The sequence below is a fragment of the Littorina saxatilis genome, linkage group LG5, assembly GCF_037325665.1.
Source record: "Littorina saxatilis isolate snail1 linkage group LG5, US_GU_Lsax_2.0, whole genome shotgun sequence".
In the NCBI taxonomy this organism is placed as follows: Eukaryota; Metazoa; Mollusca; class Gastropoda; order Littorinimorpha; family Littorinidae; genus Littorina; species Littorina saxatilis.
In genome coordinates, this window is record NC_090249.1 from 40,703,874 (window position 1) to 40,720,521 (window position 16,648).

General features: G+C 42.7%; 1 protein-coding gene and 1 pseudogene across 2 annotated transcripts in view; both read left to right on the top strand.

Moving 5' to 3' along the window:
- Positions 1–16,648, top strand: part of LOC138967118 (uncharacterized) — a 140,468-nt gene that overhangs the window by 82,870 nt on the left and 40,950 nt on the right. For both annotated transcript variants that reach the window (XM_070339598.1, XM_070339597.1), the window contains 11 exons: positions 1,623–1,689; positions 2,029–2,116; positions 2,528–2,715; positions 3,027–3,173; positions 6,186–6,318; positions 12,057–12,125; positions 12,424–12,553; positions 12,727–12,874; positions 13,188–13,408; positions 13,955–14,123; positions 16,500–16,619. In XM_070339598.1, coding sequence (XP_070195699.1) covers positions 1,623–1,689; positions 2,029–2,116; positions 2,528–2,715; positions 3,027–3,173; positions 6,186–6,318; positions 12,057–12,125; positions 12,424–12,553; positions 12,727–12,874; positions 13,188–13,408; positions 13,955–14,123; positions 16,500–16,619 — 1,480 coding nt within the window. The remainder of the gene's footprint in view (positions 1–1,622; positions 1,690–2,028; positions 2,117–2,527; positions 2,716–3,026; positions 3,174–6,185; positions 6,319–12,056; positions 12,126–12,423; positions 12,554–12,726; positions 12,875–13,187; positions 13,409–13,954; positions 14,124–16,499; positions 16,620–16,648) is intronic.
- Positions 7,405–7,523, top strand: LOC138967849 (5S ribosomal RNA; annotated as a pseudogene).

A 16,648-nucleotide genomic window follows, 5' to 3' on the forward strand; every position in this document is an offset into this window, starting at 1 on the left:
GGGGGATAGAGAGAATGATGGAGGGAGGGAAATTGAGAGAGGGAGGAAGAGGGAGAGAGATAGCGAGAGAGGTAGGGAGGGATAGAAAGAGAGATGGAGGGAGGAAGGGAGGGAGGGAGGGAGAGAGGGAGACAAGGATCGTCAGGAGAATCATATAGAGAAGAAAAATGTTTGAAATAAAACGTCATAAGGTGACGTCATTATGTCTCGCCTTATCGAATGACGTCATTTGTGAGTTCTAAACTTAAAATGACGTCTTTTCTGTATGAGTCGTCTGAAAGAATTTTGAAACTACCATTATACGAAAATTGGGAAACCCTTGGACTTACTTGGTTTTGTCAAAACATTCATGCACACTTAAAAAGTTGTTTTTGGTTGTGGACTTACCTGTTCATATCTGCTTATCTAAGCACTCTAAAAAGTAGAAATTAACACAAAAGATGCGCATTGATTTCTTCTTTTTGATGAACAAAAAATATCATTTTTGAAAAAAATGGACTTACTCGGTTTTGTCAGCACACGGCAGAAATGGTGATTTCAGTATAAACATGTAGACAAGGACCTTTAAGACCTCCTCCTTTTTAAGACCTGTATTTCTCAGATTCTTTTTTAAGGTCTTGAAAGGGAGCTTTCACTGTATCTAGATTTAGCTCTGTGTGAGGTTCACCATTACTCCAAGTGAATCTCAGATGTTTGCTGTTTGAAGGGGCAAAATTGTACAGATTACCTAAGAGTGCTTTCTTTCTTTCTTTATTTGGTGTTTAACGTCGTTTTCAACCACGAAGGTTATATCGCGACGGGCTAAGAGTGCTTGAATCTTGGCACAGTACAATAGGCTCACATGTTTATGTGGGAATTGTTTTCTTTGTAGTTTGATTGAGATACTGCGTTTACCGTTGCTTTCTCAAATAAGCACATTGCTTGATAAATACACAAATGTCTGGGCCATCTCTCATTACAGCTCTTGTGGCATCTGGGTACTCCATCTGAAAATGTGGAGAAAGAAAATTTGAAGTCTTTGACTCAAAAATGTTTTAATAATAATAATAATAACGATTACTTATATAGCGCGTAAACCTCGTGGTGACGAGCCCAGAGCGCTTTACACTTACACAATCATAATACAAACAAGGAAAGAGAACTAAATCCGAATAAATTCAAACATGGTCACACACACCCACACACGCACGCACACACACACGCACACACACACACACACACGCGCGCGCACACACTCACACACACAATCTTTCTTTCGTCATTGTCAATGTTCAGGTAACCCGCAATGTCATTCCATGTACGCATACGTTATTCTAGTACAACACACACAGGCACATACACATCCTCATGAACGCCACACTTTAGTAGATAATACTAGTGGCAGCGCCGATGACTCACCGATCATGGGATCTCCTTCAGAGGTCTAACTTAAACATGTGTGTTTTGAGGGCTGTTCTAAAGGCAGATGGTGACTGGGAATCCCTAATGCTCAGATATTTTACTGTAAATACATTTTCTAATGAGATAAACTTACTCTCTGTGTATGATATGTACAATATTTAGGTCAATGAAATGAAGTGTGCGTCATTTTTGAATTACATGTAGCATTCTTTTTTGTGCAGGACTGAATCAAGTAAATCCTGTTCAGGTGGTAACCATGGCTACGACAACCTCTACGCCAGCATGCATGTTAGTACAGTACTTTCAATTTATTTTCTGTGAAAATGTATTTACAGTAAAATATTTGTGAAAACACAGTTTGCCAGCAGCATCAATGAGTGGCTTATGAAAGCAGTGTTCAAAGCTTAAAGTTGTTTAAACTATACAGTTTTAATAAGCTACAAGCACTTTCAAATAAGTAGAGTCAAAATATACAGAAAAGAAAGGAGACATATTCAAATGGAAAACATGAAAGACAAGAGGCTTCTCATTTTGTTGTGATTCTGAAAGAATGAGGGGGACATGTTTGTACTTGCCAACAGTGACTGTTATCATGCAAGGCAGATGTTGACACAGCTGTGATTGCAGGCGCTGTTTGTTGCCCATGGCCCTGCCTTCAAGTCAGGGGTGGAGGTTGAGCCCTTTGAGAACATTGAACTCTACAACTTGATGGCAGGTAAGAGATAAAACTCTGATCGTTAGTCTGTCTGCCAGTGACAGTGGAACCCCCCTTTTAAGACACCCTATTTAAGACTTCCTCCCTTTTAAGACCCTGTTTTTTTAGACTTTCTATTCATAACTTCTGTAAATGTGTCCCTTTTTTTAGACATCCTCGTTTTTAAGACCTGATTTTGTCATAATTGTATACATTGTGTCATTTCTTCTCGGAACTGAAAAAGAATGTTGAAAACGAAGTCTGTCTCAGTGACTTTGTCATATCAGCAGAAGAAAATTAATTCTAAGGTCACCGCCAGGCTGTGCATGTGTCGGATGTCATTAATTTATCACTACCAACATTATGTAGATAAATCGCACAAGTGTTTTAAACCCCATTTTTGTCAGCACTAAATTCCGCATTATGTTTCAGATCTGATTGGTGTGACACCAGCACCCAACAACGGAACAGAAGGTTCTTTGTTCAACTTGTTGCGTAAGCCACCCACCCCACAACCAGAAGCACACAAACCCAGAGTGATGTGCAGGAACAATAGTGAGACTCTGGTTGACCACCAGAGACAGCAAGATGCCTGCGGGTGTTCTCAAGTCTCTGCACCAGTAAGAACAATGCTATCATTGTTTGAAAAAACCTTGTGGTGCTCAAATTTCAGTATTTGAAGTGTTGTGTCTGTAGGATGTGTCTGTCTGTGTGTGTGTGTTTGTGTGTCTGTCTGTCTGTCTCTGTGTGTGCATGCACCCGTATGTGTGCATGTGTGTTTTGTCTGTGTCCGTGTGTGTATTTGTGTAAAGATGGGTGTCTGAATGCTGTTCTAAAAGACTACACCAGTAGATTTCATTGATGACTGACCATGCACCAGCGTTTCGCCAAGCCACACCACACCCTAAGACATGTTTGTACCTTTTTACAGGTGTCTGGTGGGTGGAGCTCCCCCCTTGGTGAGCCGGTGTCACAGTCTGACGGCCCCACTCTCTGCATCACCAATGGGTCAGACTTCACCCTGGCCTATGACAGTGACATGGCGTCACCTGCTTGGATTGCCTTCAACGTCAATGTTGTATGAAAACACATCATAATGTTTTGATATTATATACGATAGACACCTGCACTGCCTGGTAGCTGTACAGACCTTTACAAGAAATTTTCCACTGATGATATGACCAAGTCACAGAAAAAAACTCCATTGTCAGTACTCTTTGTCGCTTCCTTCTGAGACGTCACATACCAAAGAAGTGATATAATTGTTCAGTAAATCCATAATACTGTGACGCTTTCTCAAATTTTGTTTTACTTTTTATGTCTGAGATTTCACTTTGGGAGACAAGTTCAAGAAGAGACATTATAAGATGTTTGATGGGTTGTTGACAGACCCGCTTTTTTGTCGGTCCAAGGGGGAGCATATCGTCTTTTGTTTCATATTTATTGACCAAGGCCGAAGTCGATATGCCCCCCGAGGACCGACAAAAAAGCTGGTCTGACAACAAACATCCAAACATCGTTTTTGTCATTATTTTGGTAGTGAGAAGACAAAACATATCGCTAGGTTTCATTTGTTTTTGATGAATGTACAGCAGTCCCTCTCATGAACGGACACCCTTGGGCCATAGCAAAACTGTCCGTACATTGCAGGTGTCCGGTCACGGGAGGGGTGACCACACCACCCCCTCCCCCATACACTCACACAGAGACACACAAACAACAGGATTGAGTCTATATGCTAATCACTTCTTGTGGCTACTAAACAATAAACTCCTAATACTTCTTTAAACGTTCTGTAAAAATGATTTGCATGAAAAGTGTTGAAAAGAAGAGATAAAATAAATCCTCAAGGCAGTGAACACACTCACCATGCACTGACATAGGAAAGCAGCCACACAAACACAGCACAGAGGAGCGTGTGCAGATGCTTTGCAAGAATAAGCTTGAAAACCATTTTGAATAAATAGCAGCAGATAGAGCTGCATGTCATAATCATGTAATTTATTTTCATCTTGTCTGGCTTTATTGACATGCATGCCGATCATGTGGCATGGCAGTGACTTTTCACTCTTCAGTCGGAAATACACTGTACATAACACAGCTCCCACTCTCCCTCACTAATGCCTACCCCAAGCCGTGACAACTGATGCTTGGAAATTGTGTGGAAGAGTACACCTCTCTATTTCTCTCCAATGCTCTTCCTGCTGACATGCAGTGACACCGGACACCCCACAGAGTTTAGCCAGCTACCCCTCCACCCCCCCCCCCCCTCCTTCTCTCTCTCACTCCCTCCAGCCTTGTACTGTTTGGGGCTGTGGCCAGAGAGGTCAGCTCCAACTGTTCACTCAGAGCAAAACCAGTTGACTGTGTCGTAACTTTTGACAAAGCAAGACAACTGAAGGGTTCACAGATTAGGCAACCGACTCACTGGTCAAGGTTGAGGGGAAACAAGAGTATCTTGTCAATGAAAGAGGTTACACACAGACACACGATGCTGAGAACTGTGGCCGGTTTTTCACTCTTTCTCTCAGGACCTTCATCGACTGTGGTTTCTGTTGTTTACGTCCAACAGACAAGAATAAAGAGCACAGTGCAGTTTCATGTTGGCATCTTCGCATGTACTCCACTCCTGACCAAAACTACCCCCCCCCCCCCCCCCCCCCCTGATGGGTACAGGTGCACTCAAGTTACCAGTGACTGTTGTCACGCCATTGCGGCTGTGATCTTTGTACCAAGAGCCGGACTGCTCTGTTATCGATTTTGTTGTGGTGAAAATTTGACGATGGTCTGTCCGTACATTGGAGGTATGACCTGCTGTTGGGACCGAAAATGAGTGTCCGCGTCCACGTTTTGCAGGTGTCCGTTTAAGGGGGGGCAAATATAGAAGGAAAACACTCAGTGCCAAGCAAATGTGTCCGTACATGTCAGGTGTCCGCTCACGCCGGGGGCCGTACATTGCAGGGACTGCTGTATGACCTTTCATGAAGTAGTTTTGTTTTTTGTTTACTTTTGCCAGATTGCCAGTTCGTTTTTGGAACTTTGCAAAGCAGTGTCGTGTCATCTGTGAACCCCCAAGCGTTGGGTTTGCTTTTGATAATCCATGTATAACCTGCTTCCTGCAACTATGGTAACCGGGGATTTATTGCCTGGGGAACATGAGATTTATTTCCCAGGTGCTTGTGAATGAAAACTTGTGAAAATGATGACAAATGCGTTTGTTTACTCGTTATCACATCTTACAGGCCTCTTTCTTATAGGCATTTTGTTTTATTGATAATGGTGGGTATTATGCTTTGTGTAGCTGTTGTTTGAGATTGAAACACACGTATGAAAATAGTTGATGCAAATAACTCTCTTAGCTTCAAGCAATTTTGTCATTACCACATCATCAAAATTTGTATGGATGTTATATGCCTTTCTCTCTTGGATGAAGATTTAAAAAAAGAAAAAAAGGACGTTGGCGCTCTCTGTATAGACAACAACAGTTTGTTTGTTTGTTCGTTCATGGGCTGAAACTCCCACGGCTTTTACGTGTATGACCGTTTTTACCCCGCCATTTAGGCAGCCATACGCCGCTTTCGGAGGAAGCATGCTGGGTATTTTCGTGTTTCTATAACCCACCGAACTCTGACATGGATTAGAGGATCTTTTTCGTGTGCACTTGGTCTTGTGCTTGCGTGTACACACGGGGGTGTTCGGACACCGAGGAGAGTCTGCACACAAAGTTGACTCTGAGAAATAAATCTCTCGCCGAACGTGGGGACGAACTAACGCTGACAGCGGCCTACTGGATACAAATCCAACGCGCTAGCGACTGAGCTACATCCCCGCCCCGACAACAACAGTAAATGAGAGTTATGCAGAACAAGTATCCTGGCACCTGAGAGGATAAAAAGCATTGAAATACAGTATAAACAAACAACTTTTATGATCCTTTATTTCTTAAATTGTGTCAGAAGCACTCTGCCTCACTGGGCTCTGTTTGTCTTTGACTTTGTTAAATGACATTGTTTTGCTGTGACAAGCCTAAAAGTCCTTGTTGAGTGTGACTCTTGGACTGTTAATCTATTTTTTACGTTGGTATTTTCAGACTAACAGTACTGACGTTGTGAGCCTAGAAGCACCTTGCATACTGAAAGATACCTGGATGCAGCCCGACGCACCAGACATCAACACCACGCTGTTGGAAGGAACTGGCTATGTTCCAGTATCACTCAAGTTTAGTAAGTGTTGAGTGTGCTCTTTGATTTGAAGTGGGTTAGTGGGCATGACATTTTGTGTCCTGTGTCATGCTTGAATATGCTTGTTCCCCCGAAATCAGCGTATGGCTGCCTGAATGGCGGGGTAAAAACGGTCATACACGTAAAAATCCACTCGTGCTAAAAACATGAGTGAACGTGGGAGTCTAAGCCCATGAACGAAGAAGAAGAAGAATATGCTTGTGTGTTAAGTTCACAATTCTACCGTTTATTGCGGGTGTCGGTGTGCATCTTTGTCTGTGTCTGTTTGGCTATCCACAAGTTTGAGAACATGTAAGAGCAAGACAGTATCCATGATTGACAAGCTCTATGTTCATTGAGGGGGGGGGGGGGGTCTGCTCAATCAGTTCAGAGCTTTTATTATTTGCTTCCATTAAATTTTAATTAAATTACATATCTTACCCAACTCACATATAGCAATTAACCCTGGTTCAGTGCTGGTATCGCTGTACGCGTCCCCTTGGTAACAAGAAAGACGCCTCTAAAAAAGAGTGACCGAGACCCGTAAGGGTGTCTAGGCCAGCCCGGAAACGAGGCTGCCTTCCGTATGCGCGCGCATACTCCGCCATATGCATCATTCTAAAAACTCAGCGTCAGTGGGACTGGTCGCATTTTATGTACGCTCTGGCTGTTTCAGCCGTTGTTACTTAGTCTTTTTGACTTTGTTTCGTTCCTCTTGGTCTCTTCTTGTCATCTGGACTTCACAACTATGTTGAGGTGAGGTCGTTCCTTGTATTTTGCTTGATTTTGGCAGTTTTGTTGGCCGTATTTTGGACTTGCGATTTTTCTCAGAAATTTTTTCGTGAGTCGTTTTTCCGTCATGGCTGACAATGCTAAGAAGAGGGCAGCTTCTTAATAGGTAGCGGCTGTGCCCTTTTCTCCTTAGAAAGCTTTTAGGAAGTCTAAACAATCCGGTCTATGTCCGTCTCTGTTGTAGATTCTCTTGCTAAAAATCTTTTGATGTGTTGTTTTACCCGCTAAGCCGGTAGACAAGTCCGCTTCCAGTTTGTTTACTACACTGGTGACTATTCCGGAACCCCCATTTTGCCGGCCAACGGCCACTCCACGTTGAAAGCACCGGTTCTCGTCTTTTCATCGAAGTTAAGCAACGTCGGGCCCGGTTAGTTCTTGGATGGGTGACCGCCTGTGAACACCGGGTGCAGTGGCCACCTTGGTTTTAAGCCTACGGATTAGTCCGGGCTCGGTGTTAAACATGTTGTTATTGGGCTTGCGTCCTTAGACGTGGCCTCTTTGCTTTTGACTTTAAGTTCACAGGTTTCTGCGTTGGCAGCTGGCACTTCGTCATCAAAGGCAGAACTACGTGCTCTCCCGGCTGGGGTTGCTGTGTGTTCGTCTCTGGACAGTGGTCGTTCGTCCCTGCTGTGACCTTATGTGGGGAGTTCACGGTCTCCGGCGTCTGTTGGTTCACCTTTAGGTGTTCCGTCTTCCTCACAAGGTATGTGGACTACATGAGTAGCTGGGTTCTCCAGCCAAAGTGTAGAGCGTTGTCTTGAGAAAGTAGCCTCTGGTCAAAGCCCAGGCGAAAGCTCTGAACCACTGGCTGATATCCACCGCTTAGTCGGGGTGTCAGTGGGTGCGAAGGGCCCTGACAAGCGAACAGATGTTCCTATGCTTCCCGCCTCGTCAGTAGACTGTGGCCAGGTTGAAAGGCATCTGCTTCCGCCCAGGGGGCAGGAAGGGGTGCGTCCACGGTGGTGGACGACATCCAGCTTACTTGCCGTTCAAGTTGTCCAAACGCCGTGACGCGGGCAGCGGAAAACGGCATTTAAGTTTTGTGGAAGTTGGTGGACCGCGAAAGGCGGGGGTCACCTTCCTGATTGCGACTGCGAGCATGAAGGAAAGGATAACGAGGATACTTCCATTTGAGGGTGCGTCCACGGGGATGGACGACACCCAGCTTACTTGCCGTTCAGGTTGTCCAGCGCAGTGACGTGGGTGGCGGAAAACGGCATTTAAGTTTTGTGAAGGTTGGTGGACCGCGAAAGGCGGGGGTCACCTTCCTGATTGCGATTGCGAGCATGAAGGAAAGGTTAACGAGGATACCTTCTTATGAGGGTGCGTCCACGGGGATGGACGACACCCAGCTTAACTTGCCGTTCAAGTTGTCCAGCGCAGTGACGTGGGCGACGGAAAATGGCATTTAAGTATTGTGGAAGTTGGTGGACCGCGTAAGGCGGGGGTCACCTTCCCGATTACGATTGCGAGCATGAAGGAGAGGATAACGAAGATACTTCCATATGAGGGTGCGTTCACGGGGATGGACGACACCCAGCTTAACTTGCCGTTCAGGTTGTCCAGCGCAGTGACGTGGGCGGCGGAAAACGGCATTTAAGTTTTGACTGGAGGGGGTGGTTGAGAGCAAAGCTTTACTTCCTCCACCTCTATCCGGTTTGATGACTTCTGGAAGTTCGGAGGAACAGGATGTTCACTTCAGCTTCCGGGAATCGTTGTCCATTGCCCTGGAGTTGGCAAAGGGCCGCGTGTAGCCGGGTTCTCCGGTGAAAGTGGTGTACGTTCGCAGGAGGTAGCAAGCTTTGTGCGGTGAAGTGTTGAAACCGTGTCTGTTCTTCCGCTTTCTGGCGCACGTTCAGCAGCGGCTAAGAGCCCTAGGCAACGTAAGCTTCCGCTCTGGGGGCAGGAAGTTGGTGGGCTGGGTGATTCTTGGGTTGACCATGCGAGTCTCTCTGGGGGTCACTTTCCTACCTTTGATACCGAGCAGGGGGGCAGGAAGCGAGCAGTAGGGCTGATTCTTTGTTGGAGATTTAAGTCTAGCATGGAGTCAGCTTCCGGATTGCACGGAGGTGCATGAAGGCTGTTCAGATTAAGGTGCTCCTGTTTTTCTGTAAAGCACTGATTTTAGGTTCTGTTTCAAGTTAGCAAGTGCAGTGGCGCTCGCAGCTGAAATGGTTCGAGGTACAACGGGATCGTCCGGTGTGTTTCTGTGCAACCGGTTGGTCCTGATGTTTACTTATCCAAGGCCTGTTGCGCTTTCGCTTTTGCGGCTGTGACTTCTGGGTACAGGACGGGATATCCTTCTACTGTTAACACTGTGGTGTTGGTAGTCGGCACTTTTCAGCTTTTGGCTTCTGGTTCCGTTTCTGCGGTTCCTTTGCCTTTTTTACAGGCTGTTTTCACTTTCTCTTCCAGCTTCCAGCTGGCGTGAGTCAGGTGGATGGAGATCTGGCATGGTGTTATGACGTTTGAAACTTTTCAAACTTTTCCGATTGTTGGCAAGTTTTTGCCTTATCGGGATGGGTGACTGGTTCTCATCATTTCGATGTTCGTTATGATGCTGGAACAAGAGGAGGAAATGGGGAGGCTCATACTTCAGCTGTGTCGCGGTTCGCGGCATTTTGTAGTTGGTTTGAGCTTTCTGAGGAGAATCTTCGAGTGTTAAGTTCTTAGATCCTCTGGCGGGGTCATCTTGTTCTTGCGGAAGTTTTCGCAAGCGAGTCTTCTTTGTCACCACTACATTTGTGGGCAACGCACGACTATTTGCCTGTGGTGGTGGTGGTGCTTTAGCTTGTTTCTTACGCTCAAATAGCGTGTCACTTGCGGAGCGCTTTCTGTAGGCTTCGGGTAACTCCAAGCTTAAGGACTTAGGTTCTCTTGTTTTTCGTTCTATGGAACCGCCCTCGGGTTTGGTGATGGCGATAGCAAGGAGAAACTGTCTGTTAGGTCAAGGTCTCCTAGCTCTGGGAGATTGCGGCATCTTTTCTTTATGATTGGCTCGTTTGAACAAAACTTGCTTTTAGTCTCTCGCTTGGGCGGTTACGTTTAACAGGTTATCTTTGTGGTCCGACAGTACTCAAATATAAAGATTTTACTTTGCCGTTTTTTACCTGAGAGTAAGCCTCTGCCTTTTAAGTATTATTCTGTTGGCTAGAGGTTAATCTCTTTCTTGTTTGAAAGGTCTCTTTTTGAGCCCGCTTCTAGGCACGCGGGTTCTCTAACTAAGATAATTTCACGGTAAAAGGAAAGCGCAGGGCAGGTCTTGGCTGTTTTTCGTTTCCAAACGAAAAGCTTCAGGCTGGCTGTTATCCACTTTGGGTTGGGGCTCCATACCCTCGCTTTCACAGGGCTCTTTTTGAGTTAGTTTGGGCGACCTGTTGGTCGCACAGTACGGGTCTTTGCAATCTTGGTTTCCAGACCTCTTTAGGCTGGCAAGAAGGCATCTTTGCTTTCTCACATTGGAATTACTTGAATGTCTGCTGTAAGGGTACACTTGAGATACTTAGGGGCTTCTGCCTCAACTCTGGATTTGGTTCAGAGTTTCTGTGTTCTAGGCAGAAGGTTTTTTCTGGCTAGGTTTGCTATGGACAGCTTTTTGGAGAAAGACTGATCTATGGTTCTTAGGGTTCCTTCAAATTTTCTGGCAAGTAAGCAGAATTTGGAGAATCCAGCTTCGTTCACATTTTAAACCTTTTAGCAATATTCTGGCTCCTCCAGAGCCATATTTAGCCTTTTGATCATTTCGAGTTCAATGATTTTTCTAGCTTGCATGGATCTTTTCAGATTATTGATTCTAACAGCTCTTGTTCTTATCTTTCAACTCCGTCGCTTTTTAACCCTGAACGGTTAGAAACGACGTTAAACACTGGTTAAGGATAGAAAGTTTTTCTATCGACTTTGGTGGAGGTAATGACTTACTTAAGTCAACCTTAGCTTTATAGACTGCCTCATTGTTTAGGCATGCCTTCAAGTGTTGGCAGGGAATTAAAAGGGGGGGGGAGCAGTCAGTCCTCTCTCTTCGGGTGGCGCGGACTCAACTTTCCTCTCTTGAGCAAGTTTATTGCTCTTGGAGATCCTGATGTACATTTTTGTCCTGTTAGAGCCCTCAGCAGATTTCTGTTTCGGACTGTGCACACTCGTTTGGAGACTCAGAAACTTCTTTTTATCTCATTCATCATGGTACGGTTTAGAGATATGTCGAAAGTCTCGTTAGCCAAGTGGGTCTCCACCATAGCTAGGCAAGCTCTTGGCTGGTGGCAGAGTCAGGCAGGGAATGTCAGGGCAGTCTTGCCCTTTACTACAGCCAGGCCTCATGAGGCAAAAGATTGGGCTTCCACTCTAGTTGATCTTCATTTTAATCTCCTGGCGGAAGTTCTTGAGTCGGCTTACTGGCTTTCTTGAAATGTTCTTCATTGATGTCTTTCTCAGGGATTTCTATGCCTTGAGACAGGATGCGTTTCTGGGTTACCTGCTCGGGTTGAGGCAGGACAAAATCTCGATTCCTATTTGGGTAAAGTGCCCTCCAACCTTTAGTAGCAATCTGCTATATGTGAGTTGGGTAAGATATGTAATTTAATTAAAAATTTTAGTAATAAATTTTCATTTGATTAATATACTTACCCAACTCACATCGTTTATTCCCTCCCGCCTCCCCACTGTGGGGTTATATATGTCTAAAAAAGAAGTGAGTTGGGCTTCGTTTTAGAATGATGCATATGGCGGAGTATGCGCGCGCATACGGAAGGCAGCCTCGTTTCCGGGCTGGCCTAAACACCCTTACGGGTCTCGGTCACTCTTTTTTAGAGGCGTCTTTCTTGTTACCAAGGGGACGCGTACAGCGATACCAGCACTGAACCAGGGTTAATTGCTATATGTGAGTTGGGTAAGTATATTAATCAAATGAAAATTTATTACTAAAATTTTTAATTTCTTTGCATTCTTTTGTGCAGGTCTGAATAAGTCTTGCAGTGTAGCCATGGCCTCTGAAGTTGTACCAATGTTAGCAGCATTCAGAGATGGTAAGATATATCAGTAATGATATCTTTGTAATTCAGCCCATGCCCTCCCCCCAAAATATCTTGAATTGTGAAGGATATGCTATGAAACAAAAAGGTTGACTTGAACAAATTGAGTTTATGTGTGTGTTGGGGTGGAGATTTGTTTTCTGAAGCTTTAGATGATGGAAATCATATATATACATATAAAGCTAATACAAGCATCCCAATTTGGAGCACAGGTGAAATGAAAATAATTCAACTGTCACATACGAATTTGTGTACAGAACAGCTAATAAATTCTCCATATCCCGAGTTGCAGGCACATGGAAGAAAGTGGAACAGATGGTGGCAGACTACAGTGTTCAGTTTGGAAAGATCTCTGTCACTGTTGGACCTGTCTACAATGATGACGCCACTGCTGTCTGGAAAGGTCGCACCAACAAGACAAGGTAGAGGATGTGTACAATTGAGGTTAATGAAAAAAGTTTTTTAACTGTGACATTTGACATTGCACATCTCCAAGAAAGGTTGTTCAGGTGACCAAACTCGAATCCTAAAAAATGTTGGTTTTTTATGTGCATATTTCACTGAATCTGGTTCTATTTAATTTTTTTCCCTAAAGGCTGATCAAGGACACATTCCCAGTCCCAACCCACTTCTTTGTAGTGCTGGGAAAGTGTGCGTCTGCTGAGCAGTCCCTGCCTTGCTGGGAGTCCCTGGACCTTTTGTCTTTCCTTATCCCCCATGTCGACATGCCGTCTAACTGTCAGGTAATGTTCCTCAAAGGAGTGGGCCAAGAGGTTCTGGTAAGGGACTTTCTCTGGGGATTTAAGGCTAGCAGAGTGTATGACGGGTTTACGATACCTCTATGTACACATGAGTATCATGGCTGACTGAAAACACAAGCACAAACACTGATAAATTCATTTATAAAAAGAACAATGTCTTTAACCTGAAAAGCTCAGACCTCATTCGAGGTGATTTTGTCTAGTGTGTGCGGGTTCATCTTTTCTGCGCAAAAAACAACAACAAGAAAGATGCACAAACAATCATATTTAAAAACACATTAAGTGTCTTTTTCAGTATTTCAGTGCCATGCTGAGAGAGAATGTAGCCAGGTTGAAGGACGTGGAAATCGCCACAGGCCTTCACTTCTTCTCGCAACTTCCCATTAGCCAAGCTGCTCGGCTGCAAACGTTTTTGCCGACCAAGGTTTGGGATGGCAGTCCATTGCTTAAACCTAAACGTTGGGTAGAGCAAGAATGTCCATGGAAAGAAGAGGCTGACAATCAGTGTCCTACTGAGTAAGTGATATTACTTTTAATCTGTATGTTGCCATTTTTTATTTTTTTTTATTTTATTTTGTTGTTGCATAGTTATTCTGTGCATTCTTGGTCAGGTTGAGAGTTTGTGACTGAAATTTGACAAACATTAAAAGGACTGCTGCATTCCTGAGAGCCAGAATAATGTTCATGAGACAGTGATGGTTATTTGATATCAAATTTCCAGGCAAAAGAGATCAAAAGTGAAAATGATTTATCAGGACTGGTAGATTAGTCATGTAGGGTATTTTGATTTTGGGTCAGTTTCATGAACAGTTTAATTTTAACACAGCACTGTTCATTTATGTTTGGTGTGTTGAATCTCAGGTAAGCATGTGTGTTAAATGACACATCTGACTCAGTATACATGTAGAATGATGAGCTTAACATATTTGGAAACATTCTCTAGCAGGAATAAAGTAATTTGGTTTGTTCTCTTTTTTTATATACAAAAATAACTGCACAAATGTTTTGATATAACACCAGTAAAAAGGAATGCACACTGACTTATAATGTTTGTCTACACAGCTACAAACCTGTGCTACTGATATCTCTGGACGGGTTCCGTGCTGACTACCTGGTGAAGTACAACCGCACGCCCACCATCGACAGACTGATCCGGTGTGGGGTGCACGCCCCCTACATGCGCTCTGTCTACCCCACCGTCACCTTCCCCAACCACTACACCATCGTCACTGTGAGTTGAGGGCTTGATTACTGGATTCGTTAAAGGCGGCTTCATGCACCTAGTATTTTAAGCCACGAACTTGGTGTGTGCCGTTTTTTTAATTAATAATCAGGAAGCCAGCTTTCTCTTTCTTTTTATATTTAGTCAAGTTTTGACTAAATATTTTAACATCGAGGGGGAATCGAAACGAGGGTAGTGGTGTATGTGTGTGTGTATGTGTGTGTGTATGTGTGTGTGTATGTGTGTGTGTGTGTGCGTGCGTGCGTGTAGAGCGATTCAGACCAAACTACTGGACCGATCTTTATGAAATTTGACATGAGAGTTCCTGGGATTGATATCCCCATACGTTTTTTCATTTTTTTGATAAATGTCTTTGATGACGTCATATCCGGCTTTTCGTGAAAGTTGAGGCGGCACTGTCACGCCCTCATTTTTCAACCAAATTGGTTGAAATTTTGGTCAAGTAATCTTCGACGAAGCCCGGACTTCGGTATTGCATTTCAGCTTGGTGGCTTAAAAATTAATTAATGACTTTGGTCATTAAAAATCTGAAAATTGTAAAAAAAATATTTCTTTTATAAAACGATCCAAATTTACGTTTATCTTATTTTCCATCATTTGCTGATTCCAAAAACATATAAATATGTTATATTCGGATTAAAAACAAGCTCTGAAAATTAAATATATAAAAATTATTATCAAAATTAAATTGTCGAAATCAATTTAAAAACACTTTCATCTTATTCCTTGTCGGTTCCTGATTCCAAAAACATATAGATATGATATGTTTGGATTAAAAACACGCTCAGAAAGTTAAAACGAAGAGAGGTACAGAAAAGCGTGCTATCCTTCTTAGCGCAACTACTACCCCGCTCTTCTTGTCAATTTCACTGCCTTTGCCATGAGCGGTGGACTGACAATGCTACGAGTATACGGTCTTGCTGAAAAATGGCATTGCGTTCAGTTTCATTCTGTGAGTTCGACAGCTACTTGACTAAATATTGTATTTTCGCCTTACGCGACTTGTTATAACATTGTTCTCTTTCTTTTTTCTTGCGTTAGACTTCTGTTCAGTATAAGAGCCCAGAAGTTTCTTTTCTTGTTCGTTTGTTGTTGTTTTTCTGTTGTTGTTATTTTGCCTTATTTCATTCTGCTTCTTACCCTTTTTTATGTTTTCCAGTTTAAGTATTTAAATTCAATACTTATTGTTCAGTTAGTTTACCATTACAGTCTTTTTTTCCCTATATTCTGAAATTTGTCGGTTTTTTTTGTTATTATTATTTTTTTTATTTTTTTATTTATTTATTTTTTTTAATTTGCAAAGCACATCATGTGGGGCGTTTAATAAATACCACTGATTGTTACAATATTCCTTATAAACTGTTATTTGGTTGAGCTACAATGGACATTAACATTTTCCTATACAATACCTCTTTTATTTTTTTACTTTAATCTCCTTTATATGTGTTGTTGGAATATGTGTTGGTGAGACATATGTATGCGTATAACCATCAAACAAAAGATATAATGGCTAACATTTTCATAAAGTATGTTTGTCTGACATCTATACATAAAAACATCACATACACCGGTACACTTCAAAAAATCTATTTATAGGCCTGTGGTTATCTTATAACATCCTGATCGTATTGAATTTTAGAAAACCCGGCATCGTTTTTTTTACAAAGGTAAACCACACCTGAAGCCTATTTTACCCCCGATCCATCCACTCGCACCCCCAGTCACACGCAAGCTCGTATATATATGCATCCCCAAAGACAGATACACGCATTCTCGTCCATCCGCTCCCTCCCACCCCCCTCATACATAATATTCACAAACGTCACATATCATTTCACCTCATCTCGACTTATACAATACTCACAATCTTCTAATGTACATTTCATTTTCCAATATACTATTCAAATCGTATCTATCACCATACTTATATTTACTAATACACAATTTTGCAATTAAAATAATGTGATTAATTACCTTATTATTTTGGCATATATTACTAGGTTGATAACCAAACAAAACATCGTGTTCTGAAAGGTGCACATTTAATCCTGTATTTCTAAAAAAATAATGGACAACATTTTCCCAAAAGCTCGTCAACTTCTCACACTGACAAAAAAAAGTGTTCAACATAATCAATGTGTTTACAAAATGTACATAATTTTGTTTCTCTAATTTTCATTTTATTTAATAATATATTTGTGGGATAAATATTATGTAATATTTTCCATTGTAACAATCTTAATCTTTCTTCTTTTATACATTCGCTTGCTAACAGCCAATAACTGTGTTTTTTGTTATTATTGTTGTATCAAGATTTATCCACAAACTATAAGGAATACATGTACATCTTGTTTCGCTTTTTAGGGCTTGTACCCAGAGAGCCATGGCATCATTTCCAACAACATGTACGACTCACACATCGCTGACAAGTTCTGTCTGTCATGTGACCAGTCCAAAAATCCAGCATGGTGGGGAGGGGAGCCGGTAAGAAGATAAATATTATGTGTTTGCAG